At 38.4% G+C, this 19740-nt stretch overlaps 1 protein-coding gene across 1 annotated transcript in view; it reads left to right on the forward strand.

Moving 5' to 3' along the window:
* Nucleotides 1–285: 285 nt before the first annotated feature.
* IL15 (interleukin 15) overlaps nucleotides 286–19740 on the forward strand; it is a 32871-nt gene continuing 13416 nt past the window's right edge. Inside the window, exons 1-2 of the mRNA XM_082482197.1 lie at nucleotides 286–388; nucleotides 8148–8277. Of these exons, the coding sequence (XP_082338323.1) occupies nucleotides 8215–8277 (63 nt within the window). The 5' untranslated portion in view covers nucleotides 286–388; nucleotides 8148–8214. The remainder of the gene's footprint in view (nucleotides 389–8147; nucleotides 8278–19740) is intronic.

The raw sequence follows: 19740 nt of genomic DNA on the forward strand, positions 1-19740 counted from the left end.
CACAAACTGCAGTTTCTTCCCCTTACAGGAGTGTAAGCAGTAGCATGCCTAAAGGTCGCTGCTTGGGGTAGCAAGCAGATGCCTTTTGTGTTTGTCAGTCACTTGCCTGCCTTCTAAATCACAGGCATATGTCTTTCCCCACGATTTTTTTTTTTTTTCCAAATTTGAAAATTGCTCAGAAACGGCAGTGGGAAATCCCAACTAGCTCTTATTTGTGGTGAGAATAATTTCCACATTGCATTAGGTACAAATGTAGTCCTATATTATTATATAACAACTGAAAGTAAAACAGAATGGAGGAGGGGGTGGAGCATTTGCTGCTGTCACCAGTGCAAACTTTATCCCAACTTCTTCTGTGTCAACTTGCTGCACAGCTTTTCCGAGACTTGTGAGTATTGTACAATTTTTAACATCCTCTTGTTTTTCTTTCTTTCTTTCTCATATTAAAAAGATGAGGGAACTCATACTGCTTAGCTTCCAATTATTTAAAGTTTTTTTAATAATTGTCTTGTAAGATTTGTTAAGCTATGTCTTTTACATTTATAAGTATTGTATTTAACCTTGTACCTGGTACCTGTTTCTCTGTTTCTGCGCTTCTGAAAGACATCAGCAAGAACAGAGAACTGGTGTTAGCCAGTGAAAATCTGTAATTGTTTTCTAACAAATTCACACAGCAAAATGAGGAGAAACCAGAGATACTGCTGTGAGCTTAGTTAACATAGCAAGGACAGAGATAAAAAGCTGGGGGGAAAGTTATTTACCATCTTAGCGTATACACTTGAAAGAGCATTAAATGCAGGCAGGGAACTGAAAATCTGCAGTCAAGTGGAATCCTACTGAAAACAGTGATACAGAGATACTGTAGCTGATAGCAGTGTAATAGGGAGGTATTGCCCAGTAGTAAACTTGAGTAAGCAAATGCATTTATGAGTCTGCTGTTAAAAATACAACTTTCCACCTAATGAAACCAAAAGGTAGGAGGACAAAGATGTGTGGGGCAGAAACTTGTGAATGACTGTATTGTCAAAACCTGCAAAATTACCTCTGTAAAAGGCAGTAATAGGAAATTCTCCTTCCTGTGCACAGTAACTACCTTGTGATTCCTTCTGTATGGAGCAGGTATATTTGTGCTGCTTACTTTTAAAAGAGTGATATTGCAGAACAAATTCTTGATTATAATTATCACAATATGTTTTGCTGTATTTTCCAAATAGTCAATAGCACAGCACTTCCTGTTATGAATGTGTTTATTTCTATTTACGGTTACCAATTTATTTGACATGTACTAGATAAATGGAAAGGTATCGCTTGGTTATTTTATCTTGGAAGGAGATACTTAATTATAGATCAACTTAGTGTAAACAAATGATCTTTATAGATCAACAGAGGTATCAAATTCATTCTTTGGGAGCCTACTGGACTGTTTTAAACTCTAAGAACACGTAGTATGACTTTATAGCTTGTCACAATCATTTTAGTTCTGCAAACTCGTAGAATAAAAGTCAGCTTTGCCAGCTCTTTAGAGTGTAAAATTATACCTTGGTGTCTTTAAGAACGTTTGAATTCTCTGGGAACAAGAATATTATGGTTAGATCCGTTCTGAGGCTTCCTAGATCTTCACTGTAAATAGAGAGGGATAGCAGGGCACAGAGGTACAGGCTGATGTGGAGTAATTGGGTAGCGTGGATAACGTAATGCTAGGTTTTTTCTGAAGAGTGAAAAGTTCCTTCTCACTTCAGCTTGCAGTCTCTTCCAGGCCGTGGCCAGTAATTCATTTGACCCAAAGCTTCGAATGTCAGGTGCAGGGTTCTGTCAGCTGAGCGTTTCCCTCTTCTGTGCTCAGGGAGTTCAGCTTGCTGCAGCCAGCACAGCAGGGAGAAGGACAATCTGGAACAGGCCCTCTGTGTGACATGTTGTTCTATCAAAAACCCCACGTTTCGTGGTGTAAAGTAGATCACTGTTCTGCAGGCCAGCACAGCGTTATTGCTACCAGGCATCAGTGAAGCACAGCAGCAGCCCAACTTCAGTTGTCGGAACAAACTTGTTAGTCTGCACAGAAGTACATAATTTATTCCTCTTGCTTTTTACGTGACGCGATCTTGTTGCTATATCCTCAATTTCATCACTGCATGGTCAGTAGGAGCTAAAACCTGGGAAAGCAAATACCCTCGCGTTCATGGTTTTCATGAGGTATTTCCGTGCACTTAAAAACTCATAATGGAAGATAGTGACTTTAAAGGTTATTTTAACAACAGGACTGTAATGCACTGCCAATTCTCATTATTATAATACATTTCCAATTCTCTACACCAAATTATAGTGTGTTAGGCAAAGTAAGAACATCTCAAACATGTCCATTTGCTGTGCATGCAAGCTAAAATATTTCTAATTTTCAAAAGTTTTTCAAAAGTAATTGCTCAGAAATGGAGGGTGGAAATCCCTACTAACAGTTTTTTATTATCAGCTACATATTACTCAGAGAAATGTGTACGAAGCAAAATCTTACTTTTTATAAGTAATTCCCAAATTTAAAGGCATTCTTCACACTCAGCCCAGATTTCTGATTCCCATTTCACAGGCTTTGATAGGACAGGAGTTCATTCCATGAATAAATACTGACTTATTAACAAACAAGCTGATATATTTGTCTCTGTAAAGACCAAACTCTGGTAGAATGCACTATTAATAGGTCCTTGTGGGAATATATGCTCAAAACTCCTTTTTGAGCAGGAGTTCAAATGGACAGGACTATGTTGGAGGTCCCCGGTACCTAGATATACAGATTTCACAGACAAAAGGACTTCCGATTTCGTATCATTAATACCAGGTCAATTTACCTTCTCACTTCTTCTGTGCCAAACACCGAACCTTAGCCGCTGGTGCCCGCCTCAAAGGTTCCTGCATACTGAAGACTCCTCTGCTCTTTTGGGCCAGTGCTGTTCCCAAGATGGGAGCTCTGATACCACGCTCAGCGTGAACCTGAAGGAAGGACTAAAAGAGAAAGATGTTTCATCCAAGCTGCCTGTCCTGTATCAGTGCAAGCAAACATCCCACTTGGCCAGAGCTGAGTGCTACCTTTGAGATAATATTCTGCACATGTCCGAGAGAGGTCTAGTGGTCTAGTCTGGGATTTCCTCCACACCTTAAAGGCTGATCTGGAGCCTGTTCTGCACCACTCATCAGGATTTACAGGCAGCTGGGGCTAGATTTTTATATCACGATGACAACACAAAGAACTCAGGCACCTCAGGAGCTAATAAAAGCTTTCTGTCTTCCATTCATAAATTAATGTACTAGTGTAAAATAAGGAGACTGATTCTTTTTTAGTTAAGAAATTAGTGAATAGCAGCAGAAATATTTGGAAGGCAGCAGGAGATGTACTATATAATTAAACTGCTGTCCTTGCCGATAGGTTATTATCAGCAGGTAACAAGATATATGCATCATTACAAACCATCTTACAGTATTTCACGCTATAGCAGATGAGGTATGTCTTTAGTGGCGGCATAGGGTGATCACTCAGACATTGTTGCCATTATAACTGCTATAAATTACAACTGAACAGTTTAATAGCTTATCAATTAACTCTAGTGCCAATGCTTAAAAATTCTTGATGAAAAAAGGGCTAATTTTTTCACTCACCGAGAAACTGTTTTTAAAAGCCTGCTTTATAAAAATACCTGTAGACTACAAGGGTTGCACACTGACAGCTAAAATAAATCTTATACCAAAGTTGCTAAATGAGCCCATCCATGAGTAGAATTTATCAAATGTTTTAGGGTGCCTTTTTGTAAATAAAACCCCAAATTTACTGGTTGTAATTTATTTTTGAGTGGAGGGATTGCCATATTCTAAAAGTCTAGCCAAAAATTGCTCCCACTGCACCTTTCCCTGGCTGCAGTCTCTGCCAGAAGGCTGTGAATGTCAAGTGCTTAGCAATTTTCTTCCCTAGAATTTAAGCTATAAATAAGGACAGTGTGGAGAAGCTTGTTGTCTCTGCTGGAGAAAGGACTTGAGCTCATCGGCGATGTCAGGGCACCGTCTGCCGCAGATCCTGTTTGGACAGATACAAAATATGACAACACAGTTGTTGAGCTGATGATCTTGTGAACAACTCGTGCAGTAGAAGACCCATTTTATGTAAAGGAATAACAACACTGACAAGGTTTCACTCCACATATTGACAGTTAATATGATATTTAAGATATGTTGTTAACTATTATTAACATAATATAAATTTTGTAACCAACATGATGCAAAATTAGGCATGAACTCTGCAGCCTCTTTTTAAGCTGCATTGGCTAATTAAGAATTAGAGCACTTATACTAATTGTGCTTGTGTATACCTCTGGTAAGTGACAAAGTGTCACTGTCTGTCTTCCTGCAAGGGGAAGTAGGAACCTTACCTGCCCTATAATACCTCTGTAAGGAGAGGTATTGCGGGAACATGGAAATCTATGCACCTGACATCTGAAAGCCGCAGCTGGTTACTGCCGCCAACCTGCTTGTAGGAGTGAAAGGTATCAATGTAAGCACACTTGTTCAAGAATAACTAATTATATCTGTTTGTATAAGCCATGCTGGCTCTCTCCTGAGTCATGTAGCCTCAGTTGGAATGTCATTAAAATAATGCACACCTGCATACCTGTTAAAACTGAGTACAGCTCTTGCGCTTTTAAGAACACTGGAATAGGAGTCACAGTAACTCTCGCAGGCGTATATATTGTAGCCTGTGGCAGAAAAAACAGAAAGTATGGTTTGTTTCCCTCCTAGTGTACTTTGGTAATGGCATAGTTGCCAGGTGGAGTTTTTCTTTATGCTGCTTCTTGGCAGGGTAAATGGATCAAATAGTGTTTCACATTCCTGAGGCTAGATTGGTTCTGACGCTAGAGTTAACATGATCGGTTCTGCTCAGAGCTGCCACGTGCAGCATAGATCACCACCGGGCAGCAGAAGGGATGGGAAGGAGGGTGGCACTGGGAGCCCACCTGGGATTGCACTGGTCCCTGTTATTAGCCTGGGGATTCCAGGTGCAATAACCAACACTGGATGCTGGTGATGGCAAAACCAATCAGACAGGGGTTTACATACTGTCTCGCTGCTTACAGCTTTCTTTCATCCATTTTATTTAATTTAAAATCTTTTTTATTTAATTAAAAAATGTCTACAGCGTTAGTTACACTGTATTGTATAGTAATTAGTTACACGGGCACAAGAAATATGATTTTACACTGGCTAGAAAATCTCTCTCTCTCTCTAAATAAAAAACAGGAAAACCAGGAAAAGATGTTCTGTATTTCATGTACTCTTCTCTTCTATGGCCCCATGTCCGATTTGCTGCGCATTCCTTGCACCATGCTGTAAATCCAGAATAACTTTATTTTTGCCCGGCCTCCCTTTATGGCACTTACCAGTATAGTATCCAATTGCTCCTTGAACATGAATTAGTTAACTTTTCTCAAACATTCTGAAGGATAAGAAAAGGGGAATTTTACTTACAAATGGAAAAAGATTGGAAGACCCTAAGGATTTGGGGTCCAGACTGTGATACCTGGAGATGGATTTTATTTTTTTTTTTTTTTTAAGAGATTTTTTAGCATTCCCTAGGATCGCCTGTTTTCACATAAAGCACCCAGTTTGTTCTGGGTGCTATATGTGAACACAGACAGCTGTGAGACCTCGATGCTTTTTGAACTAAGCTCTGTAGAGGGCACTCATTTCTTCAAACTGTATCATCTGCACTGTAGGAACCTGCATCTGAGCCAGCTGCCTACAACAACTAGAAAAATAGGCTTGGGGAGCATCAGCATCAAGCGTTTCATCCTAAGGCAGATATACAAAGCAACTTAAAGTCACGATTTCTTGTAGAAGGGAACTCAGAAAGTGATTGTCACTTGTGAAAAATCTGGGTAAAGGAACTTGCCCAAATCACTGGAAGACAGTTAGATGAAGGCAGGGACAGGACTCTTCCTCAGGGCTGCATTCAGCTGCTTTTGTCATTGAATCCGTCCTTTTCTTTTTGTGATCGTCTGCCTCCATTTCCACGTATCTTCCTTTTTCAAATAAGGACATTTATACAGTTTTGTTTTGTTTTGTTTTTTTTTTTCAGGAGCTTAGTCCATTCAGTGAACAGAATCCATTTTGTTCATAAATCCTGTGAGAGAAAAAGGAAATCATTACATCATACTGTGATTAAAGATTTAATACCTTTTTAAAATTATGAATTCATGGGAAGGCAGTGAGCACAGGATTGAGTTTCAAGTTGTCAAGAAGAATATGCTTTAGTGTTCATAAATCCTCCCACTTCTGCTACACCCAACATTTCCTCCTTCCTTTCACCTCCACATTGTCTTAATTCTTTGCTGTGCTCTCCATTCAGTCATGCTACTCAAATTCCACTGCTGTGTACCAGCAGCAGCACTGATTTCTGTTCCTCAGCCTTCACCACCCTGTTCCTGCAGGAAGCCTTGGTTTTTATACATAGATTTCTGCTTGCCTCTTGAACTGTGAGATGGAGTATGTTCATTGTGAAGAGACTGCTGGAGACCAACTACACAGTGCTAGCAAATCTCTTCTACAATTATGTAAACTAAGCCACGCATGACTTGGCCAAGTTTGTGCAGGTTTTCTAGGCTGCCAAACTCGAACACACTACTAAAAAGCACAGCTTTAATTAAATGGTTATAAACGTTTTCTTTATATGAAAGAAATGCATATTTCTGCTAATTTTTTTTTTTTAAATGACCGAACTACTCTTGATGGAACTTAAAAGATAATCACTAGCCTGAATAAGTAATTCAGTGTAGGAATTTTCAGCTCTAAGAATTTCAGCTTGACCAAACAAAAAGCAACTGAAACTGAGCCTTATTGTTTGAGACCCAGATGCAGAATGCCCTAACAAAGCCGTAGGCAATAGCCCCTTTACAGATATAAAGTAGGACTGCATTCCCAGCCCCTATCTTTGAAATTATCAGTGTTTGATTTAATTTTCTAAGAACATAGTGCTCATGCAATCACACATCTGCACACGTTTGCATATTTCTGCCTCCCTCCTTCATCCCAATTTTCAATTCAAGGCCTAACTTCATTTAATAATTTACAGTGGAAGAGGCATCTACAGGTCACCTTTTACAGCCTTCCACCTAAAGCAGGGCTAACATCAACATTAGAGCCGGTTGCTCCAGGCTTGGTTGATTTTTTAATACCTCTGAGGATGGAGCTCCCACAGCTTCCATAGGCAGCCTCCTTCACAAACTTATCTTCTTGCAGATTGCATTAGGACCCCTTTTATAAAAAATACTAATATTAATATCCAAATAAACCGTTCTGTCAACATCTTCACCATTTTCCGCTTTTTCTCTTCAAGGTCTTGCTATGAATACAAACGCAGTTGTTGGAACAAAAATTTGCTTGTTTCTTCAACCCCAACACTTGCAAAATATGAAAGCAAATCTAGGGGAAAAAAAGTTTCTAAAAGAGAAGGAAAACATCCCAATTAGCTTTTATTGTGTTGTCTATAAAAAGTGAATAAAAAGGGGAATGAGCTGGTTAGACAGCTGCCATGAAAATACTATGAAAATACTGCTTAAATGGCAGTGGTATAGCGGATAGCTGCTGACCTGACCTTGGTTCCATATGGTTTGCCTCATTTATTCTCTTCTAATTTATTTTATAACATAGGGAGAACAAAAGTAAAATGGCATAGCTGGACTGTACCGTGTCTACGTAAAAGGCAACTACTAAAAGCATTTGTCATGCTGTGTTGTAGTAATTAGGGGAACTCTTCCAGCCCTTTATAAAAAACAGAATTATATTGATGTTAGTGACTTTAATACTAGCTACCTGGGCTGCAACCTCTCTTCTGATTGTTATCAGAAGTCACGAAAATTATTCTTTGATGACAATACACGTTTTCCAGGGGGACCCACCTTATATCGCAGCATTCAAAGATGGGTCTCTACTATCTAGATGAAAATGACCCTTTTAAAAAGTCCGTGTCTTGTGTTTTCCACTAACTGAGAAGATTTAAAGGGAACTTGCCAAAGTTACTTGTGAAATTTCAACAACATCCTGCTCTTAATATATGGGCTGAGAGCCACTCAGAACTCTATTGCAACATTATACACACTTATTTTTTCTACATCTAGGTCCCACAATGTACTTTGCTGATCCAGATTCTGTGCTTCTGTCCTGAGTAATGTTCCAGCAGGCAGGATGCTGGGGACGGCGCGGCCAACACGAAACTCTGCTGCAGCACTGAGCAGGCTGAAGACTCAGGTAACTATCGCTTAAACAACATGACATTTTAGGAAATTTCACCAAAGTTTTAAGTGTTATTTTTACAGCTCAACGAGAAAACTAGGTAATACAGCAAATTTAAGGCTTGGAAACATTTCCAGTATTTTAGATGAGATGGCTAGCACCTTGTAATTTTCTGCTTTGTTTTTTTCCACTCCTTGTTGTTCACTTATACCAGAATTACACAGTAAACAGGTCATGGGTTTTTTTTCACGTTTGTGTTTGTCACAGTTTATTCATGGCACAGCAAGTTCTAGCAGACCTTCTGCCTTGCTTGGACTTAATGCCCATGCCTAGCTGACCTTTCACAACATGCGAGGCCATAACCCTTCACCCTCAAGGTTGTGTAATAAAGGAGGAAAATCCTTGCAAGTGTCCAGCCTCTGTAGCACCCTTTGGAGCTCCTCAACAGGCTTTCTGGGTGATTCTGTATCAGTTGCATTTCCAGTATGCAGCGTGGCCAGGTGACCTTGTTATAACCCAGAAGCCATTAGCAATATGGCACTCGGTAACCCCCGGGCTTGCAGGTGGGTCTGCTCTGGCAGGTCAGTCCTTGCCCTCCTCCAGGCTGACTCTTTTCCTGAGCCGTGGGGCTGAGGGACCTGAGGTGGGATTCTCCCATTTTCAAACACTTGATTGTCCCATGGCAACAAGCCAAGCGGAGAGCTGCCTGCATGGTGCCTTGCTGTGGAGATAAAAACAGAGAGTGCCCCAGCTGCAAGGGCTGCAGCGGGGCTCCAAGGCAGGCACCGTGCACAGCCCTGCCACCATGGTGCCTCCACACCACCTCCACAGCCCCAAATTCCACCCAGCCTTCCCTGCCAGCGTGTGCAAAGCCAGTCTGCCTAAACATGCAGGTAGGGGGAAAAAAGCCAAACAGGGATTGTCTGAATGGTATTCACGCTAGTTATGGCAGTCAAGTCGTTGCCTAGGACAGGGTGCATTGCTTTTTTTTTACAATGAATTTTGATCAAAGCTTCTTTAGCTTCTTTAATTCTAAACGTGTAATTGCTCTTACTTGAAACGATAGCTCATCATTACCACAGGCTTACCAGCTGCTTTTCTGCATAGTCATAGAAACGAGCAGCTCAAACTGAGTCAATCTTTGATTACCCAATGGCTTCATATGATTTCATGCAAAGTGCCAGAGTGATTACATCAGAATCTTGGCTTTTATTAAAAGCAGGAAAAATATAGCCCTCTTGATTATAGAGAAAAATTTGGAACTCGCACCCCAGCAATGTAGCCTATGGAACGTTGGGAGGATTAGAGCAGAGAGCAGCAGTTTATGGGGCAGGTGAAGAATATAGCATAGCTAAGTCACACACCTAAATCTCTCTCGTGTATTGAGAGTCACTCGTTATAAGGTTTTTTTCTTGTGTTTCTCTAATTCCTTACCATTCTGCTGTTTGTATTCTGTTGGGAGACTGGGGTAAAAGATAAAGATCACTCTTAGGAGATCTTCAGCTTGTTGGCTGGCTTCAGGTGTCTGCTGGTACTGTGATCTAGACTACTGCATGGCCATACTTATCACAGGCCTTCCTTTCAAAATTACACCTTGTTATAGTGCTCTCACTTCTACACCTCCTTCTACATCCTTCAGATGCAACACAGCCATTAACATCTATGCTGTGCCTGTTAAAATAAAATTAAAAAAAAAGTGGAGATGAGTTGAAAATAATAAATCATGGTAGAATAGTCTACTATGAGGAAAAAAGCCAAGTGGATTCCATCCACTGAGAATATATTATTGTGCACTCTGTAATAGTTTTGTAAAGCTTTTTTTCCTTTAAATCTTCAGTGATTGTCCTGGTATCAATGAAGATTTTTACCGGATGATGCTTTTGTAGCTGAGCTATCTTCTTGCTTATTTTTGAGAGAGATTATTTATATAAAATACTATCTCAGAGACTACTGCACAAAGGCCAACTAAGAATATTCTGATAACATTAGAAGTTTCGGAACAGTTTCCAGAGATGAGCTCAAAGAGGTATCACTCACTGCAGAACAGACAGGTAGTTACAACATTACCAGAAATTTAGGAACCAAGGTTCCCAGTCTGTCAGATCAGCCTTCCATTACCAAAATGACTTTGTGTAACTGAATCTCTGTCTATTGGCACTTTGCTATGAGTTATCTCGATATGCTAGAAGAAAGGATGCCATAAACTATAAGTTAGAATAGGGTAGCTGGTCCTTGGGAACTTCACGGGGAAGCAGTCAAAGAAGATACTAATCTACAGCCTCACAAATTATTACTTATCCTTAGTGTACCCAAGGGTGCTTCTGAATGCACTGAACTGCTCCTGTCCAGCGCTAGCCTGTGGGCTGCGTGATGCTCTTAAGTGGTGTTGTGGAAGGTTGTTATTAAGGAGGTTGCTGAATAAGAGTTTATCCCTGACATTAATCTTCAATAAAAAGTTACATTAACACAAAAATGAGAACAAAGTAAATAAAGGGGGGGGAGAGGTACATTTCACCCAGTCTCCTGCTCCACTGATTCTAACAGCTACTAATACAAGCAGAATTTTCCGTTCTCTTAAAAGTTTCTACAATAGTTTACCATACGATTTCAAACTACAAGTTTAGATTAAAATAAACATTAGCTGATTCATTATTCCTAATATAAGGTTCTCCAGCTGAATTTGAAAGCTCAAAGGCTGTGATTAGAGGTTTCCCTCACTTACATCAGAGGACCTAAGGAAAATTTCCTATTTTTTAATTTCCCATGTCTTTCATAGAAAAGGAATTGGTTTAGTCATTTCACTAAAATGTATTGTCAGGTATGTTTGCAGAGTTACACGTGCATTTACTTTATCTTCATATTTTCTTCGCATTCTAATTATACCAAAATTTACTTTTAAAAAGATCACTGAAATGCCACCAGTACATATAATTTACTCACGCAATTGTGAAAATGAAATAAATCAGCTCCGATCTTGGTTGTTGATTTCTTTTCTTTGTAAGGTGTTAAAATGCCTGTTCTTGACTCAGTTGAGTCAATGAAACCCTGTGCCAGTTGAAAATTAGCGTTAATTAGGCCTATTTATCTACTGAAGGAATAAAACTCACTGCACGCAACCCTTGACTTCTGGTGTTCAGGATATGCAGTTCTGTGAAGGACAACACAATGCCATCGAGAGTGCAGCCTTTTCAGTTTCCACTATTCTCTCCTGTCTCTTTTTCCATCATCAATACATTAAGCACTTTTTTTTTTTTTTAAACACAGTCAGCTTTAGGTCTACAACTGGAACACAACTTCAGTGCCTTTATTAGCTAATTCATACTCATGTTTGAATGAAGTTTCATATGCAGTATTTTGTTACACCTTTGTAATCATCTAGCCAGTTGTGAACTAGATTTATTCCAATGCACTGTAAGCCTACCAAGGTTACAGGGCAAATGAAAGCCTCCAAAAAAAACTCCAGGCATATTCACTCTCCTTATTCCCCCGCAAAGTTATTTTTAAGACAAACATCAACCATATAACTCTTCTGTCTAAGAGTTAAAATTTATCAAAGTCCTAAATAGAAAGAAACTAGAGGTGAGCATGGAAATTAGGGTGCAATTTCAATAGGGATTTCTATGAATTACAAAGACATAAATTGTCCGGTGCATTGTGTTATGCTGCAGAAGAAACAATTACTTTCATAGCAGTTGGTGCTTTATGAGTTTAGTTAGAAATTGTCTGATAGCATAGAAAAGAGAACTGACTGATAATAACTGCATGGTGAATGTCTTTTTAATATATATCTGTTGTTTTTTTTTTTTTTAAACTAAGAGAATTCATTTGAAATAACTGTTATTTCCATAGATGTTTAAATCAGTACATACAAACGGCACCGTGAGGTCTTCTCCTCCCTCCCCAGCCCCCCCGCAAGGATGTCTATTAGAAACCACCGGGGTCTTGTGTTTGTAGTCAATACAAAAAAATCCCATGTTCCTTCCAAAATGACTTCATGAATCACCTGTCTTGAGCTGAAGTGAACGTCCAAGATTGTATTTAGGGAGGGAGCTTTGTTTTCTTCAAAAAAAGAAGTGCTACTACACTTCCACTTGAAGCTGCTTTCATTTGAAAGTAAGTTGCCATGCTGACATTTTCCTGTCTTTCCTCCAGCAAAAAAGCTGTGAATAAACTTTTCCTGGAGCAACTTAATTCAGGAAAGCATTATTTATTGGCTCAGGAAACTACCAGTGAATGCTGGGAAAGAATGGTGATTCACAACAAGGCTGTGCTGGATAATGACATGATAGTGAAATGACTACATGGCATGGAAATGAAGCTTATTATCATAAATATTACTAGGCAAGAAAAAGAGAGATCGGCATTTGGTTATGTCTTGGAACTAGGAATTGGACTGCCCGAAGCCTCTTCTAGTCTGTGACTAATGTGTACTATGATGCTGCATAATAAACCAGTGCAGTGTCTCAAGACCACTGAAACCTGGTCTAGATGTCACTGAGATTTCAGCTGCAAAGTGTTTGGCTCAGTAGCCAGTCTGTCAAAAACAATTCCACTGCGTGAGCACAGAGGAGAAACTAATGTAACTTCGAAGGAGCAGGATGTTTGTTCACCCAAAAATCCACACTAGCCTTCAGGAGAATTCAGTTCAGTTTCTGAAATCTGCACAAATTCTCTGCGTGACCAGGGGCTATTAAAGCAATATTATTGTGTCTCAGTTCTCCAGCAATAAAAAAATGACATAACATTTCATTTTGTGTGTCTTGTTGAGGTGTTTTGTAATCTCTTTCAGAAAACATTAACCTTAATTACAGGTTTACACAGCTTAGAGTATAGAACGCTAGGTTCCACCTTAGAGACTGTTTTCAGTTGCTACTATTAAACAAAAAGTAGTATAGCATTAACGTAAAGTATTAGTTCTCAAACAAATTTCAGTCTTTTGAAAGTGCCGGTGATATCTCCACCTTTTTTTTTCTGCAAAATTATTTCAGACAGAGGCAAATACAATCAGTTTGTTTCAGCGAAGCTATTATCTTTTTCTGAGAGTAATCACACTGATATTCAAGTAACTGAGTACCATATAAAATTATTGAAATTTATTCCTATTATTCACTCCACTTTAAAAAGGACAAAAATCAGACACACGGAGTTGGCTGCGTATTAGTGAAATTTTGTTAGTGAAATTTTAACCACAATTTGGAAATGACTCAGTAAGTATCCTTTAACTGAGTTTATCCTCTGAATGACTGAAATATCCTCTGCAATTGTAAAACAAAAGGAGTATCTGAAAATGCTTTGAATTAGGATATCATTACAATTAAAGTGAACAAACACAGCTTTGGTTAAACTGCTGAAGCTTCCCGATATTTTTTTCCATTGATTTTGATCTCCTGTGCTTGGCTTTGCTCACTTCTGCTTAGAACCTGCAGGCCCGTGGAGGACAGTTAAAAGTAGGTAGGAAATTTAGAAAAATGTACATCTGCCACATCACATCATGGATGGTTAGGAGGAATGACTAAATTATTTTTTTCAAAAAAAATCTTCAAAACCACTACTGAGATTCTGATATACAGTGTGCTGCTATCAGGTCAGAATATGACTATTGAAGAAAATTTATACCAGACCCAAAACAGTGCTAGAAAACATCTAAATAGATCTCACAGCCCTATAAAAACTGCAGTGCTTTAGATTATCAAACGGACGCATTATGCTATTTTACTTTGTTTGGTGCACGAATCAAAGTGCTTGGTTTTATTTCTGCTAAATTACATAGTTAAAATGTTCTTTTGTACTGCATTCACCCTTTCTAAATATAGAATTCAAATATATAAAAGTTAACAATATCATACGGAAAGAGTCTATTTCAGTCACATACCTTTATGAAGACTCTGTGTAAGTTAACCTTGAGATTAAAAAAAATGTTAGCGAGTCAGTCCAGCATTCATTTTCTGTAAAAGTTGAAACAAAAGCTTGTCACATAACACACACACACTTACTTAATTTTTATGTTAAAACTTAAGAAAATACAGTGAAGATATTAAACTCGGCCTGATTTTGGGAGACATTCTCACTGACAACTTTATCTCAGGAATACCCCTACCCTTTCATAAAGACTGGAATTTTTCAATGTAAAGTTTTTCAGGATGTGATGAAGCATTTGGGGTCTACTACTCCTCAATTATGAGACAGATGTAATACGTCTCTGCCCTCGCAATCCTGATTTATGATGTATGCATATGTGTTGGGAGGAAGAGTGATGTGCTGGAAGATGGAGCTGACAAAGACTGGAGGGAGAAAGAGGAGAAGTCTCAGTAGCAAACTCTGTATAAGAAGATGCCTCAAAGCTCAGCTGTGGGACGAGGCACCTTGGATCAGGAGAGAAATTTGTTATTTCTGAAGTAAAACACATGCCAAGTCGCTGTATTTACATGATTTTGGTCTGTTTAAAGCAGAGGACTCCTGAACCATCTATGTTGTCTCTACAAGTTACTATGATGAAATTTCGTATAGAATAATTCTGATTACCAGCTTGAGGTTGATGGGGACCTTCTAGAGGTTTTGTTCAGCACTGTGACTTCAGTGGTGTTGGGAAATGTGAAAATAGCACCAGGAGCTAGAAGGTGATCTTCACAGGCTGAACCTATCCCGTGTCCTGGTGTCAATGTGATTTCTACCACATCTGTTCTGTAACTGAATGGATGCCTACCTTGATTAGTCAAAAAATGTTCTGGGAATATAAAACAGTTGGGTCATCACTACAGACATTGACTTTATACACGTTCCTTGGCCGATGCCATCATTTGTCCCTGTAGGACCCAGCAGTTTAAAATCAATTTGTTTGCTTCCATTTTCTTACCAGGTAGAAGGAGGGAACTGGGAGCTAGAGAGAATACAGGGAAACCCTAGTGAAGAGCTATGATGCATTGGCTCTGAACTCCCCAGGGGCATAAATCCAGTTGGAAACTTAGTTATGGGTACCTGCTGTTATCATTTGCATTCTCTCTAGCTGATCAGAACACAACGTGTGGCTCCTTTCTAGTCTTCCAGCAGGTGGACACCTACAATCTAGGCAGCTTTACTGGCTTTCCTACTTTCTCTCTTCTATTATTCCATATTCAAAAACACGACTTGTGCATTGTACTCAAAACCCCTATGCTACTAACATTTGTTACCTTGGTTAGGGGTTATCAAACAGTACCTGAACATAATATAGATGTACGGTGATACAATAGAAATGTCTAGACGATGTACTGATACATTCGCTGTTCAAGTACTTATGAGACTTTTTTTTCTAATGGAATCTTTGTGAAACTTTTCTCATGTTCTACTTTTGAAAGAATTCCTTCTTTTTTTCTTTCTTCCCCCCTTTTTTTGAAGGACAAAACGCCCACTCATCTCCTGCCCTCGTGTAACTGAAAATATCCTTTAGATTCATAAGATTTTATGGATGCCTGTAGATTATTTTGCATAATTTAAATGACACATGAATATTTCAGGTCTCATTTTAAACTGTGTGCAATTTCAAGATACATGGGTCATGGCGAGGACAAAGTAGTTTTCTAGTAGTTTTCATCCAGCTGAAGATGAATGACTTGACAATAATGCAAATTTATGTGCTGTGCATATGTGACAATTTTTAACAAGAAACTAAGAGATAATTTGACTACCACTCTAAGTAAGGTACAGCATTGAAACTGAACTGAAGTATAAATGTCAAGAAGGCCAACTCAAGCTCTGTATTACACTTAGTAAAAGTGACTTTTCAACAGTAAGATGATCAAGCAAGATGGCTACTGGTGATCCTCTGTGCTTCGCAGGATCTGAAGGTTTTTGCCAATACCTTTCCTAACAACTCAGTGTTCATACCATATTGAAACTATGGTAGCATTCAAAAACTGGGACAGGCTGTTTTATCTCAAAGCAATTTAAGACACCTGTTTTGTCCTGACTTAAATATCACCAAAGAAAAAACCCCTTCATTTAAATCATGGATCTCAATTTTGATTTCTGTTTATACTTCAATTATTTTCTAAAGAAAGGGTAATTTTCTCTAGTTCACACAACCACTACAATTTTTTGCAAATTAAAGAAACCTTTACTTTAAATGTACTACTTAGTATTTCTAACCAGAAAAAAACATAACATGCTATAACCCTTAAGCAATTTTGTAAGTTATACACTCATATTCTTAACTGTGACGATTTTTTTATCCTATAAGATTGTGAATTATGACTACTTTGCTTACTAGTTTGTTTTGCAATTTGTTTAAAACTTCTGTCAGTCTTCATTACAAAGAAATGGGAATGGAAGCAACACGCTCAAAGAATATTTGAATCTTGTCTTGTATGAGTTAAATATGAGTAGCTGAACTATTTCTGATATAGAAGAGAAAAAGAGCATTCTCAAAGTAATAGGTTATTCTTTTACTCCGTATCCCTCAGATTTTCTGAAGGACAGGGAAGCACTTTTAGAAAAAACACGCTAGATGTTCGAGTAGTGTCAATGCCTCGCTCTTAACTGAAACCAATAGAATAAACTGGTATTTATCATCCCTTCAGCTGACCACAAGCTTGGGTCTATAGGCTGCAACTTTGCTACGTGCTCTGAAGAATCCTCTACATGCCTGCTTCCGTGCCAAAAGTAATCTTGAAAGTACAGTACATTGTCCTAGGTATTCAGAATTAGTAAATTACAGCCTTTCCATGCATTTTTTATTCACAGTTTGCAATTAAGAAAGAAGAAAGTTGGTTTTTCTTTCTTCTCTTTTTTCAACTAGGTTGCTCAGTTTTGAAATAGCTATTTCAAATGATGAAATTGTTCTCACAGTGCCTGGTGAACTGAAACAAAAATAAATAGATTGAAAACACAAAGAAATGAAATACTTTTTTTCAGGAAAAGGGTAAATGCCAGCATTTGTTCCATTGTAATGTCTGAAAATAATATGTATGTTTACTCAAGGTGGTGACATTGTGACTTTTAGAAAACTCAAGCTTACCTAAAAAATGAAAAAGATGTTCCCTTAGGTTATATGGGCTTGTAAAAGCAGTACTCTTTAGAAAAATCACATTATGAAGAGACCTCATTAATTACCATCATATTTTAAGTTTAGAACTTAACATTGCCTGTCAAAATTTGACAGGTAAGCTGAAAAAAATATTTACATAGAAGAAACTGCTACATAAAAATCTAAAAAATCCGTTAAAAAGCAAATATTTATCTATAGTGACAAACAGCAGGGAAAAAAAGCTAGAGAAGTTGTAAACTTGAAAACACTACCCCCGAATCTGACCAGCTTTATCTGCATTCTGCTTTGCTGGAGACTGGAGGATATATCAGGGAGGTATAAGTACACTCTTCCCTTGGCATTCACAGCTGGCTGTGGTTGGAGATATCAGGCCTAGAGGACTTTTGCTTACAGTCAGCTCTGCTATTCCCAAATTCAATGTGCTTCTCTAATTCATATCAGGGACATGTACCTAATTTTTAACCTGTAAGGGCTATAACCCTTTCTCATCCTCATCTGCCTATTACAATTTACCCATAATGTACATACTACCCGGAGACCGGCAGGGGCTAATGAAGAGTCATTATGTATCACATAATTCTTACAACAGGATTTTCTGCGGGCCTTTGAGCCTCTAGAAGCGGTGTAAAGAAGCTTTAATATAAAACTGGTTTTCAACAAGATGACTCCTGCATGGCTACTCTGATGCAAAAGTGTTACTGGCTGCCTATACAGGTCTAAGACAAAGATCACTAATGTCAGTCAGACGCTGAAAGCAAAACGTAGAAAACCCAGTGGGAAAAGAGCTGACACAGCAACCTGCCGGCTCGACATCCAAGTGTAAAACAAGTAATAGCATTAAATTTGGCCTAATCAGTTTGCAAGAAAGATTTTCTGAGATGGCGTGCAGCAGGGGAACTGTAGGGTGGCAGGAATGGGCAGTTCACGTTGGAAAAATCAAAGAGATGTAAAACTTTGAAAAAAATTAAGAAGAAAATTTTGTTTTCTGGGAGTGAAATGGTGTTGTATCTGTTCCTGCAGAAGCGTTGAAAACTTCTAGGTGTGTGTTCTCAGGAGGAGGAATCTAGTTCAGCAGTTCTGGAGTTCAACTTCTGAAGAAGAGACTTGGAACAAAAATCAGTGAACTCAGTTAGAAATGTAGAAGTTCCTGATTTTAGGGAAGTTGATTCTAAAGTTGATTCTAGCTTTACCGCTAGATATTCACATGGCATTTGGGTGAATATCTGCCAAAACCAAACGTTGTTAGCTGTTCTATGAAAGACAGTTTACAACCCTGTGCTTCCATTCAGGACAAACAGATACCTTCCTTTGGCAGCAAGCAAAAGGTATTCCTGGTGGGAATTTCTCTTGGTGGAAGAGCGAAGAAAAGCCTATATAAGACAGCAGGGCTATATCGCCTTCAGCAAACTGAGTATTGTTCAGGCATGCCGTATGACACACAGTTATTAATATCTTTGGTAATTTTATATTTTATTTTGTAAAAAAAAGACTACGTTTGGGACGCAGATCAAACATTGTATCAGTCCTAGCTTTACCACTCAAAAGCGACGAAAAAAGCTTGCTTGAAAAAAAGGCTATGGGGAAATATTATCTTCAGCTTATCCTCCTCTTATGCCTTCCCACAAAGTGGATGTGGCACATTTGCTAGAACAGTTTCCTACAGCTGAATCAGGCGTTTATTTCAGTGGGAGCTGCTGAAAGCAATCAGTTTTGAAAATTAGACTTTTTTTTAATATATTTTACTGATTAATGTTGATCTAAAGATGTGCACTTTCCAATTTGTAAGAAGTATTAATTTTTCTGGCAGACTGTATTATCTCCCCAAATTTTTCTTTTACTTAGTGAGACTAATCATAATTCTGTAAATAATACATATATCCATATGTATTGATTTAATAGAATTGATTGACTTTTTGCAATGTGGTCATGGGTTAAACTTACAGTTTATCTTGCATCTTGTACGAAACATTTATTACCACTTAATTACTGTCAACAAAGTGAGTTGCTTTGGGCTTAATGTCTTGTATGTTAAATCAATGAAGTAAGCAATCCCAGAGTGCAGACCTGTAATTTTATCCGAGTTTACTCCTTTTTAATAATGTTGTTCTCTATAGCTTTATAATATAAAGGCACCCAGGGGTTTATTTGTGCTTTGCAGTATTGCCAATTATTTTATATACAACTGCTTTTAACGTCCCCGTGAAGTACCTTTTTCAATCTTTTTAAAAACGCTTTTGTCTAAATTAATCTATTGACTAGTAGACACATCTTACCCTGTCTGAAAGAGAATTTGAAATTTTCTGGATGAGTGCTGGGCTGCACTGTTAAGAGCTATGACTACCATTTATTCTTTTTTAAGAGCTACGATACAGAAACCAGCTTAACATAATTTAGTATTGTTTCAGTTCTCATTAGTTTGCACACACACAACCCCTTCCATTCCTCTATACATTCTG

This window comes from Vanellus vanellus (genome assembly GCF_965231255.1).
Source record: "Vanellus vanellus genome assembly, chromosome: 4".
NCBI classification, from domain to species: Eukaryota; Metazoa; Chordata; class Aves; order Charadriiformes; family Charadriidae; genus Vanellus; species Vanellus vanellus.